The sequence below is a fragment of the Acinonyx jubatus genome, chromosome B3 (genome assembly GCF_027475565.1).
Source record: "Acinonyx jubatus isolate Ajub_Pintada_27869175 chromosome B3, VMU_Ajub_asm_v1.0, whole genome shotgun sequence".
Classification (NCBI taxonomy): domain Eukaryota; kingdom Metazoa; phylum Chordata; class Mammalia; order Carnivora; family Felidae; genus Acinonyx; species Acinonyx jubatus.
This window is the reverse complement of record NC_069386.1, coordinates 54,478,190-54,492,435: the sequence shown is the minus strand read 5'-3', so window position 1 is coordinate 54,492,435 and position 14,246 is coordinate 54,478,190. Positions and strand designations below refer to the sequence as shown.

The 14,246-nt window shown below is 41.6% G+C and overlaps 1 protein-coding gene across 3 annotated transcripts; it reads left to right on the top strand.

The window, feature by feature from the left end:
* The first annotated feature begins 1,959 nt into the window (after positions 1-1,959).
* DUT (deoxyuridine triphosphatase) lies at positions 1,960-14,034 on the top strand. Of its 3 annotated transcripts, none has more exons than XM_015063440.3 (7): positions 1,960-2,110; positions 3,069-3,204; positions 5,617-5,708; positions 7,346-7,390; positions 13,226-13,300; positions 13,441-13,511; positions 13,931-14,034. In XM_015063440.3, exons 1-7 carry the CDS (start codon positions 2,086-2,088, stop codon positions 13,985-13,987), a joined length of 501 nt encoding a protein of 166 aa, XP_014918926.2. In that variant the 5' UTR covers positions 1,960-2,085; the 3' UTR covers positions 13,988-14,034. The 3 variants fall into 3 exon arrangements, with proteins under 3 accessions (XP_014918926.2, XP_026923002.2, XP_014918925.2); XM_027067201.2 differs by lacking the exon at positions 1,960-2,110 and adding an exon at positions 2,169-2,655; XM_015063439.3 differs by lacking the exon at positions 1,960-2,110 and adding an exon at positions 2,304-2,568.
* The last annotated feature ends 212 nt before the right edge of the window (positions 14,035-14,246 follow it).

Below are 14,246 nucleotides of genomic sequence, written 5' to 3'. Positions count from 1 at the left end.
GCAGAGCTCACTGCTGGTTGTAAGTTTCATAAGTGAAGTGAGACTTTTATTTGAGTCTGGGTAAAGGGAGTCATTACAGTTATTACATTTTAGGATATGCAAGGACTGAATCTCTAATGTGAACTTCCTTAGGAAATTACTAGAGAAAGGGCTTCAGCAAAATAAAGGAATAAACTAAAAGGAAGATACTAGATTCCTAAAACCAAGGCTCCAATATAAGAGAAGGGCAAAGGGAAGTGTCAGGATGACAGCTATTCAGCAGGACTAGAGAGTCACATGCACATTTTGGAGCAAGAGAATGAATGGAGGGGTGAGGGAGGGGGAAATTGAAACGGATAGGTGATTTGATGTGTTTCAGTGTTTCATTTGATATGATAGATGTAAGGTACTAGATCCCCTGGAGCATTTGGAAAAAAGCAATAGGTGAATCAAAAACACCACCACCAAAGACAAATGGAAGAACAACATATTTATTAACTTGAGGGGGACAGGTGTAAAAAAAAAATAATATCACATTACTCATCTCAACAGTGAATGATATTTACACAGTCATGATAAATACTACTGACTTATCCAAATATTGCTACAGAACTATTTGCAGAATGGGGTGGAAAGAGGAGTAAAAGACTTAATCCTCAACTACCCTAATTTTAAAGATAATTTTTATGCCACTAAAAAAATAGCAACATGCGATTTAGAAACAGGGGGTTACATTCCAGAAGAAAGAGCCAAAAAAGTTGGAAGCATTGCCCCTGAGGAGTGAACTTTGGGGGAGTGTTTTGGTGGAGGGGTAGGCCAGTTTTTCATTGCAGGCCTTGAAAAAACATTACATGGAAAAACAAAACAAAACACAATTGATTACAAATTAAAGGGGTAAACAGGAAAATCAAAAGATTTTGAGAAGTGATCCTATACAGGGTCCTGACAGAACAAGCAAGAAGATCTCTTTCATTCATACAACAAATATTTATCAAGCACTGTTCTGATCCAGGCACTAAGCTAGGCCCCAGGAATACATTAGTGAATGAAAACATATGTGGTCACTGTCCTCTGGAGCTTATGTCTACTAGAACATATAGACAACAAGCAAAAATACATACATACATACATACATACATAAGACATGAATGAAATACAGATTGTAGTAATAAGTGATGTGACTAGAAAAAATTATTGTGATAGAAAATGGTGGTGAGGGACTTCCCTTAACAGAAATAGCCCTTCTGAGATGAGCTGAGACTGGAAACACATGAAACATAAACTCAGGACGGGTGTGTATACACAGACTCCCAGGCAGTAAGTCTGGTGGGTCTAGAAACGGTTAGAAAGCCACTGTGGCCAGAAGCACCAGAGGTGAGCAGGATGATGGCTCTAGATGAGGTTAGAGAAGTAGCAGGACCCATATCATGTTGCTATAGATATCAGTTTGGGGAGTCTTTAAGTGGTAGATGTTTAAAGGCAAGAGAAGAGAGTGTGGAGTATAATCCATAACTTCATCCGGAGGAATTCCAACATTTAGATGGCACCAGTAAGAGACTGCAGAGGTGGGGCCAATAAGGAAAGGCACAGCAGGGAAGTCTGGAAACTTCCTCAACAATACCCTAACGTTTCTGTCATTTTTCTAAAACTGACCTATTGTTTGCGTTTATCTTGACAAGGTGCGTTTCATTTTAGTTTTCAGATTTTTGCATCAGTTCTGGAAATAACTAGAGATCTTTATATCCTAGAAAAGTCAATTTACAATTATCTAGAAAGTTATTTCCTCATCCCCATTGTAAATTATTCCAGGGTAGCCCAGGATCTTCGTTCGAATCCCAGGCACTGGGGTCCCCCCTCTGTGTTTCTGTGGGGTCATATGAAACAGTGCTAGGATTTCAACTGAATTATCCTTGGGATCATCCGGAGATGATTGCCCCCGCCCCCTTGAAGGGTAAACAACAAGCCATGCACTGTGGGTACTGTAAGGAATGGAACACGCTGCCTGGCCTATGGCCTGGGACGTAGCACTGAGCTCAGCGGCCGTCATCTGCACGGTGGTGCGGTTCCGTTGCTTTGGGGACCCCTGAGATTAGAACCTGCGGAGCCATGGCCGCGGGGGGCGCCGCCCCAGGTAACTCAACAGCGCGCAGGGCCCAGGCCCCGAGCCTCGCGGATAGCTTTGGAAAACAGAGACCACAAAAAAGATGAGGGTCCAAGGAGGCAGGCGGAGACCTCGTTCCCGGGGGCCCAGAGCCTGCGCCAGCCCGAGGGCGGTCCATGCGCCGCCTCCTTGCGCTCTTCGTCAGACGGCGGCGGCGGTTATTGCTTCCGAGGTCATTTTACCCGGACGTATCTTTAGGGTGCAGACCCGGAGAGCGCCTGCGGGAGCGGGCCAGCCAACCAGCGCCCAAACTTCGGGGCAAATGACTCCCGTCTGCCCTCGCCCGGCTCTCGGCTACCATTTCTTTCCGTGTTTGCTCCGCTCAGTGTTTAAAGACGCTCGCAGCGCAGCGCCGAGAGCAGAGGCCGCGGGGCCGCCCCGGCCGCTGTCCAGCACTCGCAGCCTGAGTCGGGGCTGCCGCGGCGCCAGTAATGTCGGGGCCCAGACTGACAGGACACACCTTGCAGGGAGTGGGGAGGCTGGGAGCCCGGCCGCCCCTCCCCAGGGCCGCCCAGGTTGGGGGAGGAGGCGGAGGAGGAGCAGGAGGAGGAGGGAGATGAGGAGACCAGCGGGCGGGCCCCGAGCAAGCCGCGGTGGTCTGAGCGGTGTGGGAGCCTGAGCAGCCCCTAGGGAAATGCTTCCTTCCTGTTGTGTGTGCGGGAAGCCACCGAGGCCGTCCCCGCGCAGGTTGGACCCGTGCGCTGAGTTGGAAAAGCTTGAAAAGGCGCAGTAGTTTCCCAAATCCGCTTTCCAAGAAGGGTTTAAATCTCGCCTCCCCTCTCAGCCAGAACTGTGGGCTCGTCCGGGGGTCGGTGGGCGGGGCGAGGAGTTGTTGGCGGGAGATTTACATTTTTGGCGGCTGGACTCATTCTGAGTCCACTTGTTCCCTTTTTTCTCTCGTTCTGCTCTGCCATGCCCTGCTCTGAAGCGACACCCACCATCTCCCCCAGCAAGCGGGCTCGGCCTGCGGAGGACGCCATGCGGCTCCGCTTTGTCCGGCTCTCGGAGCACGCCACCGCCCCGAGCAAGGGGTCCGCGCGGGCCGCGGGCTACGACCTGTACAGGTGAGTGGGGATTTCCCGCCGCCTTCTGCGCGTGGCATCCCTACCCCACGCAGAGAAGGTGCAGGCCTGGAGTTGCAGAGTTCTCAGGTTAGCTTATATTCTTGCCATCTGCTGCTACAGCTTGAAACTTTCACTTAACAGATCACAAAAACAAACTCCTTTTGCATTTATGTAGGATTTCAGTCTTTTTTTTTTTTTTTTACTGTTGAAAATGTTAGTTTTCCTCTTTAGCATAAATTCAATAAGGATTTGGGATAAGCATGCAGAATGGTAACTACATGTAAATGCCCACCAAGGCATTATTTGTTTTGCAACATTTATTTTACCCTTTCCTGGTGGAAGGTAGAAATGAATAAGGCCCACCTTGGCCTTCAAGGAGTGGCCTGAGGGTGATGCAGTGGGCAACAGGAAGAGAAGCTAAGGTGCTGAGTCTAAGTCTAGGTGCTGAGTATGAAAATACATGAGGAGGATTCATGAACGATGCTTCTGCCTTAAAGGATTTGTAAAATTTTTCTGTATGTCCATATTTAAGTTCTGCCCAAGGACTGGGAATGACAAAAGGGTACAAATCAGAAAAGCAGTGGGAATGTCAGTAATACTACCTACCACCCTTTGCTTTGTTCAGCACCTTTTCCCTCTACTAAAGCCTTTACGTGTGGGCACTTTTATTGAATCCTCGGGACACTCCTGAAGTAGATAAGTGTTACTTTTTTACAGATGAGGGACTGATTGCTCAAGGGCTTGAATGTAATAAAATTTTTGACCCTTAATTCAGTGCTTTTTTCCCTTGACTACTGTGCCCAGTTCTTAGAACCATTAAGGTAGGTGAAAAGTGATACTGGGGGTTATGGGTGTTTAATACAGGACTAAATCCTTAGGATTTACTTTAAAGCATGCCGGGTAATTCTAATGTGAGAACTACTGGTCTCAGTCATAAGCACAGGAGGAGGGGAGAAAGGAGTGTGTGACAATAGGAAAAGGAAGGTGAGGTATAGTCTGTTAGAGCTGAAAGGGATGTGGTCAGTCCCTTAGTTTTCGTGGCTAAACGTGGAGTGATGTAGTTTGACTGCATCATGTCTGGGCACTGTTGTGAGTCAAATGAGAGATGTTGATTTAAGATACTTTAACATCCTCCTAATGAATAGAGATGACTGTATACTGAGATAGACATGGAAATAACTTCCCTCTTTAATAAATTAGGGCTTAACTATGGAAAGAGGAAATTCCAATGAAAGAAGTGAAAATGTTAATACTGCTTTACTAGTTTTCACTAAGGTCTCCAAAGTAACTTAGCAGTTCTGCTCATTGTAAAATCTCTTAAATTTCTATCAAGAAGGGGGCTACAGTAAGAGCAATAGTAGCAGCATTTGATGGGTGGATCTTAGAATATTGGGTTCTCAGCAGTGTCCTTCTCCAGGGCCTATTGACAGTGATCAGCTCTGTCCCCAACCTGTGAGGTTCAAGGCTTCAGCTTGATAAGCTTGGTTAACTACCAAGGCTAGCAGAACAGATGCAACACAGCTTTTTTTTTTTTTAAAGTTTATTTATTTATTTATTTTTAAATGTTTTTTTTATTTTTGAGACAGAGAGAGACAGAGCATGAACCAGGGAGGAGCAGAGAGAGAGAGGGAGACACAGAATCCGAAGCAGGCTCCAGGCTCTGAGCTGTCAGCACAGAGCCCGACGCAGGGCTCGAACTCACAGACCATGAGATCGTGACCTGAGCCGAAGTCAGATGCTTAACCGACTGAGCCACCCAGGCGCCCCTATTTATTTAGTTTTGAGAGAGAGAGAGCGAGTGCTCAAGCATGATTGGGGGGGGGGGGGCAGGAAGGTGCAGAGAGAGAGAGAGGGAGAGAGAGAACCCCAAGCAGGCCCTAAGCTGTCAGCTCAGAGCCTGATGTGGAGCTCGAACTCAGGAACTGTGAGATCATGACCCAAGCTGAAATCAAGAGTTCAGTGCTTAACTGACTGAGCCACGTGAACACCCCTATCTTCCTCTTTTTATATCGCATTAGTGAAGCATACAACTTTTAAAAGTGTGCTTTTCCACCCCCTCCTGCTAATACGTATTTCAGTTTCCCAGCAAAATTTTGTTCAGGGGACAACAAAATTACATGTTGATACCTCTTAAACCAAAATATTTGCCAGAATGACTATATCTAAAGGTAGCACAATTTTAATGATGGACTAAAAGAGAATGTCTACCACTATCTTCTTCATAAGCTTTTTTTTATATGAACTGGAAACTTCGAGTACTGAACTCTTAGACTGGTTACTGAAATGTAAGATTGCATGAATTTTGTGATTATTTTATGAAATATATTTAAAGCAATTCTTAGTCACAAGGAAGAGCGTATAGAAACACTTTTATGAATAAATACTGGTTACTTTCTTTCATTATTTTCCTAGTGCCTATGATTATACAGTACCACCTATGGAAAAAGTCCTTGTGAAAACGGACATTCAGATAGCTCTTCCTTCTGGGTGCTATGGAAGAGTAGGTAAGTGATTTAAGACATGGGTAACTATTTGTCAGGCTCTTCCTTTATGATCCGTTCCTTTATCTTAGTTCCATTTAGGGTATAAGTGAGGGAATGGATATTGTTTGGCATGTGTCCTAAAATAAAGAAGTGCCAACTATAATGGCAAGTGCAGCCATTTGGAAACTTTAGATTTCATGTAATTATCTGCTTTTTGCCTCCCTCTTTTTCTGATTCCTTGAGCTTTTAGGAGGCTCACATTGGCCCAGGAGTGTGTTCTCTCAACTCCTCATTGAGAAACTGAAAATACAGGTGATTTTTAACTGGAGCTCCCCCACCAAGGATCAGATTGTATATGAGGTCACATGTGAAGACGGTAATGAGAATGGCTAATATTTGTTACGTAAGGAAAGAGGCAGGCTGGGGTTAATGGCACATGGCATTATAAGGCTAAGTAAAACTTCTGGCTTCTGCTCACTCCAGAGTCTGTCAGACCATTTATTCAGCCTTTTCCCCCTTTGGGTGTCCTCCCATGGGGTGTATTACTGTCAAGAGATACCCTTCAGGGCACTAGAGGGTATGCCTTATAGCAGGAGGAGCTATGACAAAATGGCAAGCAAATCACCCGTCACTGGAGAGTTCAAAACTTTCTTCCAGAGGAACTTAACTTCAGAGTAAACCTAAAGGCACAAATGGAACTGTGGTGGGGAAGGGGCTGGACTACCACCATCTTGTTAGCCATGAGTGTGAGAACTGCTAATACTTCCGCCTTTAAAAGAATCACAAGATGGGTTCTTTTGTCATCTCCTTTTGGCAGTATTTGACTGCATTTTGAGAATATTTGTGGTGGGGAGAGGGGAGATCAGGGAGATGGAATGAAATAAAAGGAAAAGCAGGAAGAGGCAGCATTTATTGACAAAGTGCCTGATTGAAGTATTCTGGAACAGAAAACTAGAAGCTAGAATAATTAACGATAGGCCTGTTGCTCAAGTCAGCAAGTATAAGGTATAATGTTAGCTTTTTATGTTTCATTTTAAGAATAAAAAGCATAGTGGGAATGAGTTTTTAAGGTTTGTTTTTTTGACAGTTTGCTTGACTGATACCAGGCCTTTTCTCTTCCTCTGGTTCATTTGTTTATACAGATGGGTTGTTTGGCATTTGCATCATGAGTGGGATTCCCAGGTTCTAGGCTAGGCTTTGCCACTGGTTGGTTAAGTTGATGCCTGTTTCACCCCGCCCCCTCCTTTGCCCTCTTCCCATCTCTACTACTATATGCCCAGACCTCCCGTCTGAAAACAAGTCTCCTTCCTCAGTCCTGTGTTCCTGCCAGCCACAGTCCTCCCTTTGTGGCCAGACTTCTTAAAAGAGTCGCCTCGGCTTGCTCACCTCTCAGTCTACCCCAGCAGCCCAGGGCTTCACTGCCACACCTTCTCCACATCCTCCATGGCCCCAAGTCCTGTGGGAGTGGTTTAAGCAGCTTTTGAATTAAACTGTGTCAGGTTTCTCTGCACTTTCCTCCTTTAACACAGTATAATAAATATATTCTTTAATCCAGGACCATCTGCTAAAGTTAAGATGTAGATGTTCTAGGGGAGGAGAGTGACGTGCCTTAAAGTAGCCAACTTCTCCTTTTCTTTGTTTTTCTTTTTCTTTTTTAGCTCCCCGTTCTGGCCTGGCTGCGAAACACTTCATAGATGTAGGAGGTAATGTGTTTACGTTTTCCTTCTGTAAATATGTGTATGTATTCACTTTGCCTTTGCTTAAGAGGTAGTAATTAAAAGACAGGTCTTATTTTTATCTTCAACAAAAGGAAATGAATTTTGTTGTGTTTTGCCTTTTTAGAAATTTCCATCTCTCAAATTATCAGGTAGTTTCAAGTATTATTTGATTATATCTAATTTTAAATGATCAGTATGTGAAATACATGTTAATTTACTAATAGGCTAACTAGACATTATCTGATGGATAGGATTTTTGCCTTGGCTTAGTGATAATCTGCATTTAGTCCAAAAATGACTCCATTCTTAGAAGAAAGTTAGTTTTAGAAAGGTAGGAAAAGCTTTTATGTCATTTTAAAGCAATTATGTTTTGCTTAAATAATTAAAAAAAATACTTAAGCAGTAATTACTAAATTCTTTAAGCAAGGGGTGCCTGGGTGGCTCAGTCGGTTAAGCATCTGACTTGGGACATGACCTTGCAGTTCAAGAGTTCAAGCCCCACATAGGGCTCTCTGCTGTCAGCACAGAGCCCACTTTGGATTCTCTGTCTTTCCCTCTCTGCCCCTCCTCTGCTTGTACACACACTCTCGCTCTCTGTCTCTCAAAAATAAATAAATACTTAAAAAATTTAAAAAAAAGAAGGAAATTCTTTAAGCCAAAGTTATAGAAAATGCAGGTCAATCTTGTAAGAAATTTTTTAACTTGCATGAGAGAACCATCCCTGTTTGGCAAAATATAAAAAGAAAATCTTTCCCTGAGTGAGAAGAGAAAACGCTATGCTTCCCTTTCTATGTTTCTTGTCAAACAAGTCCTCAGTGGCTCTGATTTCCCTTATAATCAAGCCTTACTCAGGTCTCCCAAAGCCAACAACTTCGTCATGGAGCCCCTTTCATGAAGAGCCCCCAGTCTGTGCTGTCCTCTTGCTGTAGGTTCCCTAACCACCCCTCACTGTAGGGAAATTCTGACCTTTGTTCTGACTTTAATTCCCATCATTATGAGCCGAGTGCTTCACCTAACTAGACGTCTTCTCCCTCCAAGAAGTGGGTATGCCTCATTCTCTAAACACCTCCATTTTTACAAAGCTACTTTTTAACAGATGAAGAACTGTCTCAGAGATGAGCCCAAGTTGACATGTTGAACACTGGAATCTTCATCCATGGTTCCAATCCTTTAATCCGTCCGTTCTTTTTTTTTTTGAGAGGGAGAAAGTACACGGGGAGCTGGAGCAAGGGAGAAGCAGAAAAAGAATCTTAAGCAGGCTCCACGCCACCCTCCACCTCCATGGCCCTGAGGTCACCACCTGAGACTTGAGCCAAAATCAGGAGTGGGACACTCCACTGGGTGGACACTCCACTGGGTGACTGAACCACCCAGGCGCCCCTACAGTCCCTCTGTTCTTTACACTGCAATTCAATGTGGGTTTCACCTCACCCCATCCCTGCACCAAGCAAGCACTGTGCTGAATAAAGTCACTGTTACCTGCACTGCAGGCCTCAAGTAGGGAATGAGTACTGTCCCTGGGCCGTCTCTCTGTCTGCCCTTGGTGTCACTAGGTGGTGCTGTGAGGCAAGACAGAATCCTCAAAGTAGTCCTTTCTTAGCGACTGAAAAGGAGCCAAGTTTGGCACAGACAGCGAGAATGGACAGCCCACTCGGGTTGAGAATTGCCTGGACTCGGTTATGCTTGCTTTCCAAAAATACTTTTATAACATCAAGTATGGTAATTGAGGACTATAACTTTAGGATATAAAAGATTGGATATATTTTTAAAGAAATTTCAAAGGGTTGTGAAAGGAACATGGGCTTTGGAGTAACAACTTGATTTGGGTCCCAGCTTTGTCATTAACTGGCTAGTTATTACTTTTCTGAGCCTCAGTTTCCTCTTCCATAAAATGGAAATTAGTGTGCCTGCCTCAGAAGGATGGGAGGATTAAAGGAGAATACATGTAAAGCATCTAACACTGCTTGGCACGTATTAGACCCCAGAAGCTATATTTCTTGTCCCTTAGAGAATTCACGGATTTTTTTTTTTTTAAATGGGGCAGCTTTTTTTTTTCTTTCTGACTTTGTTACTCATTTTTGCTGTTTAAAACAACCTCCTGAAAAAAAAATTCATGTAAAAGAAATGGAAAGTTAGTTTGCCTGGTGGTTGGTGTGGTATTATTCCTAAAATCACATTGTGGTGTGTTCTTGGATGCAGAGTGTCTTAAAAATGTCTCTTAGGCACAGGTTTATCATCGTTGGCCACCATTTTTGTTTCAAAAGAGAGATGTTGTTAGAAATCCCAGGCTGTAAATAAGGGTCAAAGGGAAAAGTTGAGTATGCAGGATTCTGTTCAGAATCCACATCTGGTAGGTGTGGGTAGTTTTCACTAAAGGTTTCCAACAAATGACATGCCAAAGTCTTGACACAGTAAAACTTTTGCCTGAAGTCAGTTAATTACCCTGCCAGTTCCAATGTATGATTTTTCCAGTGATAACTTCAAAATACTTTTTGCTTTCTCATGAAGAGAAATATCCCTGATGCTTATGTTCCTTATGTAGAAAAAGAATGTCTTGGGTTTTTCTTGAAGGTCAAATTGTCTTTGAGTAATACATAAACTTGGAACTATTGGATTTTTCGTACTATTAGCATTCATGCTAAAAAACAAGAAAGTATTAATTGAGGGCACTTTTTTTTCCTGCCATACATTTTAATTGACTTCAAACGACTTCATTTCTTTTAGTGAGTTAAAGGGCTTTTCACATTTTTGTGTGCCAAGCATAAAACCTTGGTAGATATCTGGCTTTGCAGAATTCAAGACATTCAACCATGAGTCTGATTCGGATTACTTTATAGATATATGGCAAAGGCCTTTACAAAAAGGGAGTGTTTTTGTATGGTAGAAGATACCAGAAAGTAAAAACAAATGCTTGCAGGCCACAGGAAAAAGAATTTAAATGCCCAAACAAATAAGGAAAAAAATCGTAAACAAAATATAGAAGAGGACATACATATGTGCAACAAATATGCAGAGAAAAAAATTCTAGCCTCACTAGTCATCAGGGAAATGCACAGTAAAGCCAGGAGATACTGTTTTTCACTCATCACATTGGCCAGAATTTTTTTTTTTTTTAAGATTGTTGCCATCTGGTACTACCAAGGACTTTGGAAACGGGCATTCTTAAATATTGCTGATAGAAGTTTGAATTGCTACACCTTTTTCACAAAGTTATCCAGAAATATCCACTAAAATTTAAAGTGTACACACCCTTTGATAAGGAAAGTGCTTTTCGGAAAGTTTTTGATGAGATTGAAAATCACGAATACACAAGGACATCTGTAAAGGACTGCTTTGTCTATTATAGCAAAAATGTAAAAGCAACCTGAGTGATAGCATGTAAGAGAATAGTTACACAGGGATAATGGTACTGTATTTCCATATCTCGGATTTAAAAAGAATGACTAAGGGGTGCTGAGTCTGGGTGGCTCAGCTGGGTGGCTGAGTCTGTTGAACGTCCGATTTCGGCTCAGGTCATGATCTCATGGTTCGTGGGTTCGGGCCCCACGTTGGGCTCTGTGCTGACAGCTCAGAGTCTGGAACCTGCTTCGGATTCTGTGTCTCCCTCTCTCTCTGCCCCTCCCCTGCTCACACTCTGTCTTTCTCTCTCAAAAATAAATAAAGATTAAAAAAATTTTTTCAAGAACAACTAAGATTCCTATTTATATATTAATTGCAAAGGATGTCTGATATTTTAAGTGGAAAAAAAGAAAGTAATACGTAGAATCTCTTACTGTAACATTGGCTCCCTGAAGGAGGGTAGAGGAACATTATTAGCTTTTACTTTCTATGTACGTGTACTGTTTGGGTAATGTAAAATTTTTCTTATAAAGTAGAAACCAAGAGTTCAGAAATTGGTCCCCATTGTCTTCCTTGAACCCTTTCTAGATAAGTGAGTACTAGACTGCTCAGATCTCCAACTTGGAGATTACATGGCCTTCTGGAGTCATCTGTCCCAGCATGGAACAGCATGGTCTCTGCAGGGGTTTCTACACTGAATCTGATCCACGTTGTTCTCTACAGCCAGAACTTTCCGCATATTAATAATATAGAAAACAGCTGGTCCCATCTTTCTATCAATTCTTTCAGTACATATTAAGGACTAATTGAATGGTCAGGTGGCAGTGGGGAAAGAAGACAGGCTTCAGTATTCTTTGAATTAGTCTTTGAATTTGTTTCTGTACAACTAGAAAAGAATAGACTGTTTCCTTCAGTCTAGACATGATATGAACCACTTCTGCTGCCTTTCTGCTACTTTCATACTCACTCTTCCCACTTAAAAATTTACTTTAATTCAAACTCTTAAAAGTGTTGTGTCAGGAACTTTTAAGAATGCTTAAATTCACTTTCATTCATAAAACACAGGGATTCATTTAAACTTCAACGGTAATCCACTGGAAAAATCTGAGTAGTTTTCCCCGTTCTGGAACTTTTTTAAAAATTTGCCCCCCCCCCCCCCCCCACTCTTTGAGAAAATTGAAAGGGAATGCTTAACCTTGTTCTTAAATTTTTTTTTTCAGTTTACTTTCAAATAATTATGAGTCTGGCCAACCAATATTAATACCCATTGAGGTACATTCCTGGTTTTTTTTCCTTTGAGGATTTTGTTTGTTTGTTTGTTTGTTTAGGAGGAGGGTGTTACTAGTAATTAGGATTTAATTAGGATCACATGAGTCCTATCATTTTCCAAACAGAGGGGAAAGAATGAACATATATAAAAGGAAATTGGCAGGGGGTGGGGTGGGAGGGTGGGTAGAGGTAAGAGGAAGAGAAGTGACTTCTAAAAGGTAGGGGATTTTATTTTGGGGTAAAGAAAACAGTCCCCAAAATTGATTGTAGTGATGGTTGCACAATTCTGAATACACTGAAAACCATTGAGTTGTGAATTCTGTCTTAATATTAAAAGAGGAAATGGGAAGTCCTGATGCACCTGTATGATCTGTGCTTGTGTTTATGGAAATGTTTCAAATTCTTGACCCAAACTGAAATGCTAACAAGCTTGAGAAATGTACCTCTCTGGGCCAAGGCAGGGCCCTGATGCAAGTTTCTCTCCTGCAAAGATTTGCTGTCCTTGTGTTTATAATCTCAAACAGGTACTGATGACACATGGTTTCACATAAAAGTGTACTTGTTATTAAGCTTATGTGCTAATGTCTTCTGGGAGATCATGCTCTAAAAAAGGATGGTAGCTCACATTAAAAGGAAAGGAAGAATATGAACTGAAAGGTTCACCTCCATTTTTATTGCAAAAATGACTGTTCTGATATTTGCTAGACTGCCACTTAACAGTGTGTCAGCCTTGACTTCTTCCACAGCAGATCTTCAGGCTTCTTGACATTTTTTATTTATGACTCAATCACATTTCAATCTGGATATTAGTGGGAAGCTGCTACCAGGAAAAGCCTTTGCAACCCAATCATTATTTTCTCCTAGTCTTTTTAGCAGGCGTGCAGCAGAAGAACAGTGGTTTTGGAGTGAGCAATTCAGGATGACCTATCTGAGATGCTAAGTCCCTATTCCCAGTTTAGAATAGGAAACGGTCACCACTTGTAAGGGTGACAGGTTGGAAAATCAGGGCCGTTTTATGAATTCTATGTATTTGCATTTTAGTAATATCATTTTTTAGTTTTGAGACTTTACATAGTTCCAGAGCAAGAGTCACTTACCCATTTGCAAGGCTAAAGACCTCACAGCTACAGAAAAGTGATTTTGAGGTCATCATACGCTCTCAGTGTTTTGGTAGCATAAAAACCATGCTAATGCTGTTTTTCTTTTCCTTAGCTGGCGTCATAGATGAAGATTATAGAGGAAATGTGGGTGTTGTACTATTTAATTTTGGCAAAGAAAAGTTTGAAGGTACGTTAACTACATACAATCACATGAATGTGAGTTTTCAGAGTTAGGAGTGTCTAAATAACACATGCTTACTCCTCTAAGGCAAGATAGAGAGAATGTGTCAATAAAATATCAGTAATAAACTCTTTCTTCTTTTGAAGTCAAAAAGGGTGATCGAATTGCACAGCTCATTTGTGAACGGATTTTTTATCCAGAAATAGAGGAAGTTCAGGTAAGTGTCATAAAAGCCGAGTTGGGAATAACTGATGTACCGTCTTCAGTGAAGGGAAAACTACAATTTCAAGCATTTCATATGCTATTTGAAACTAAATAATAGCACATACAATAGTCCTATTTTAAGCAAAATTAAAATCGTAGAATTTCTTGAAATGTTTTTCGTGGCTGTTATGTAGCATTACTTTGGATAATACATCATTTAAATATACTCTAAAATTCTATTTCTCTAGCTATTTTGAAAATTGCCCAATATTTTATTTATGGAGCTTTTTTAAAATTTAATTTTCTTCCTGTAATCTCCTTTTTGAAAGTATGATACAGATGGAATAAAAAATTTTTACAGATTAGGAGCTAGAGAGAACCGAAAGAGGGTCTGAAATTAACCACCTGAACACCACCTTTATGTCTTTTCAGGTTTTGGATGACACTGAAAGGGGTTCAGGAGGTTTTGGTTCTACTGGGAAGAATTAAAACTTATGCCAAGAATAGAAAATGAGAAAACATACTTTTCTTAAAAATAAAGAGTCTTTGCTTAAGGTGTTTTGGTGTTTTATACTTTTGTAAACTTATTAGTGTTAGCTACTAAAACTGGTTGTCTTAGGATTAATTAAGGAAAAGATACCTCAGTTGGGGTCACAAAGGAACTTACTCGCTTGTGTTTTTATACATTTGAATGTTGTATAAATCTGTGTGGTGACCTAATACAAAGTGTTTCTTTTTTTTAATGGAA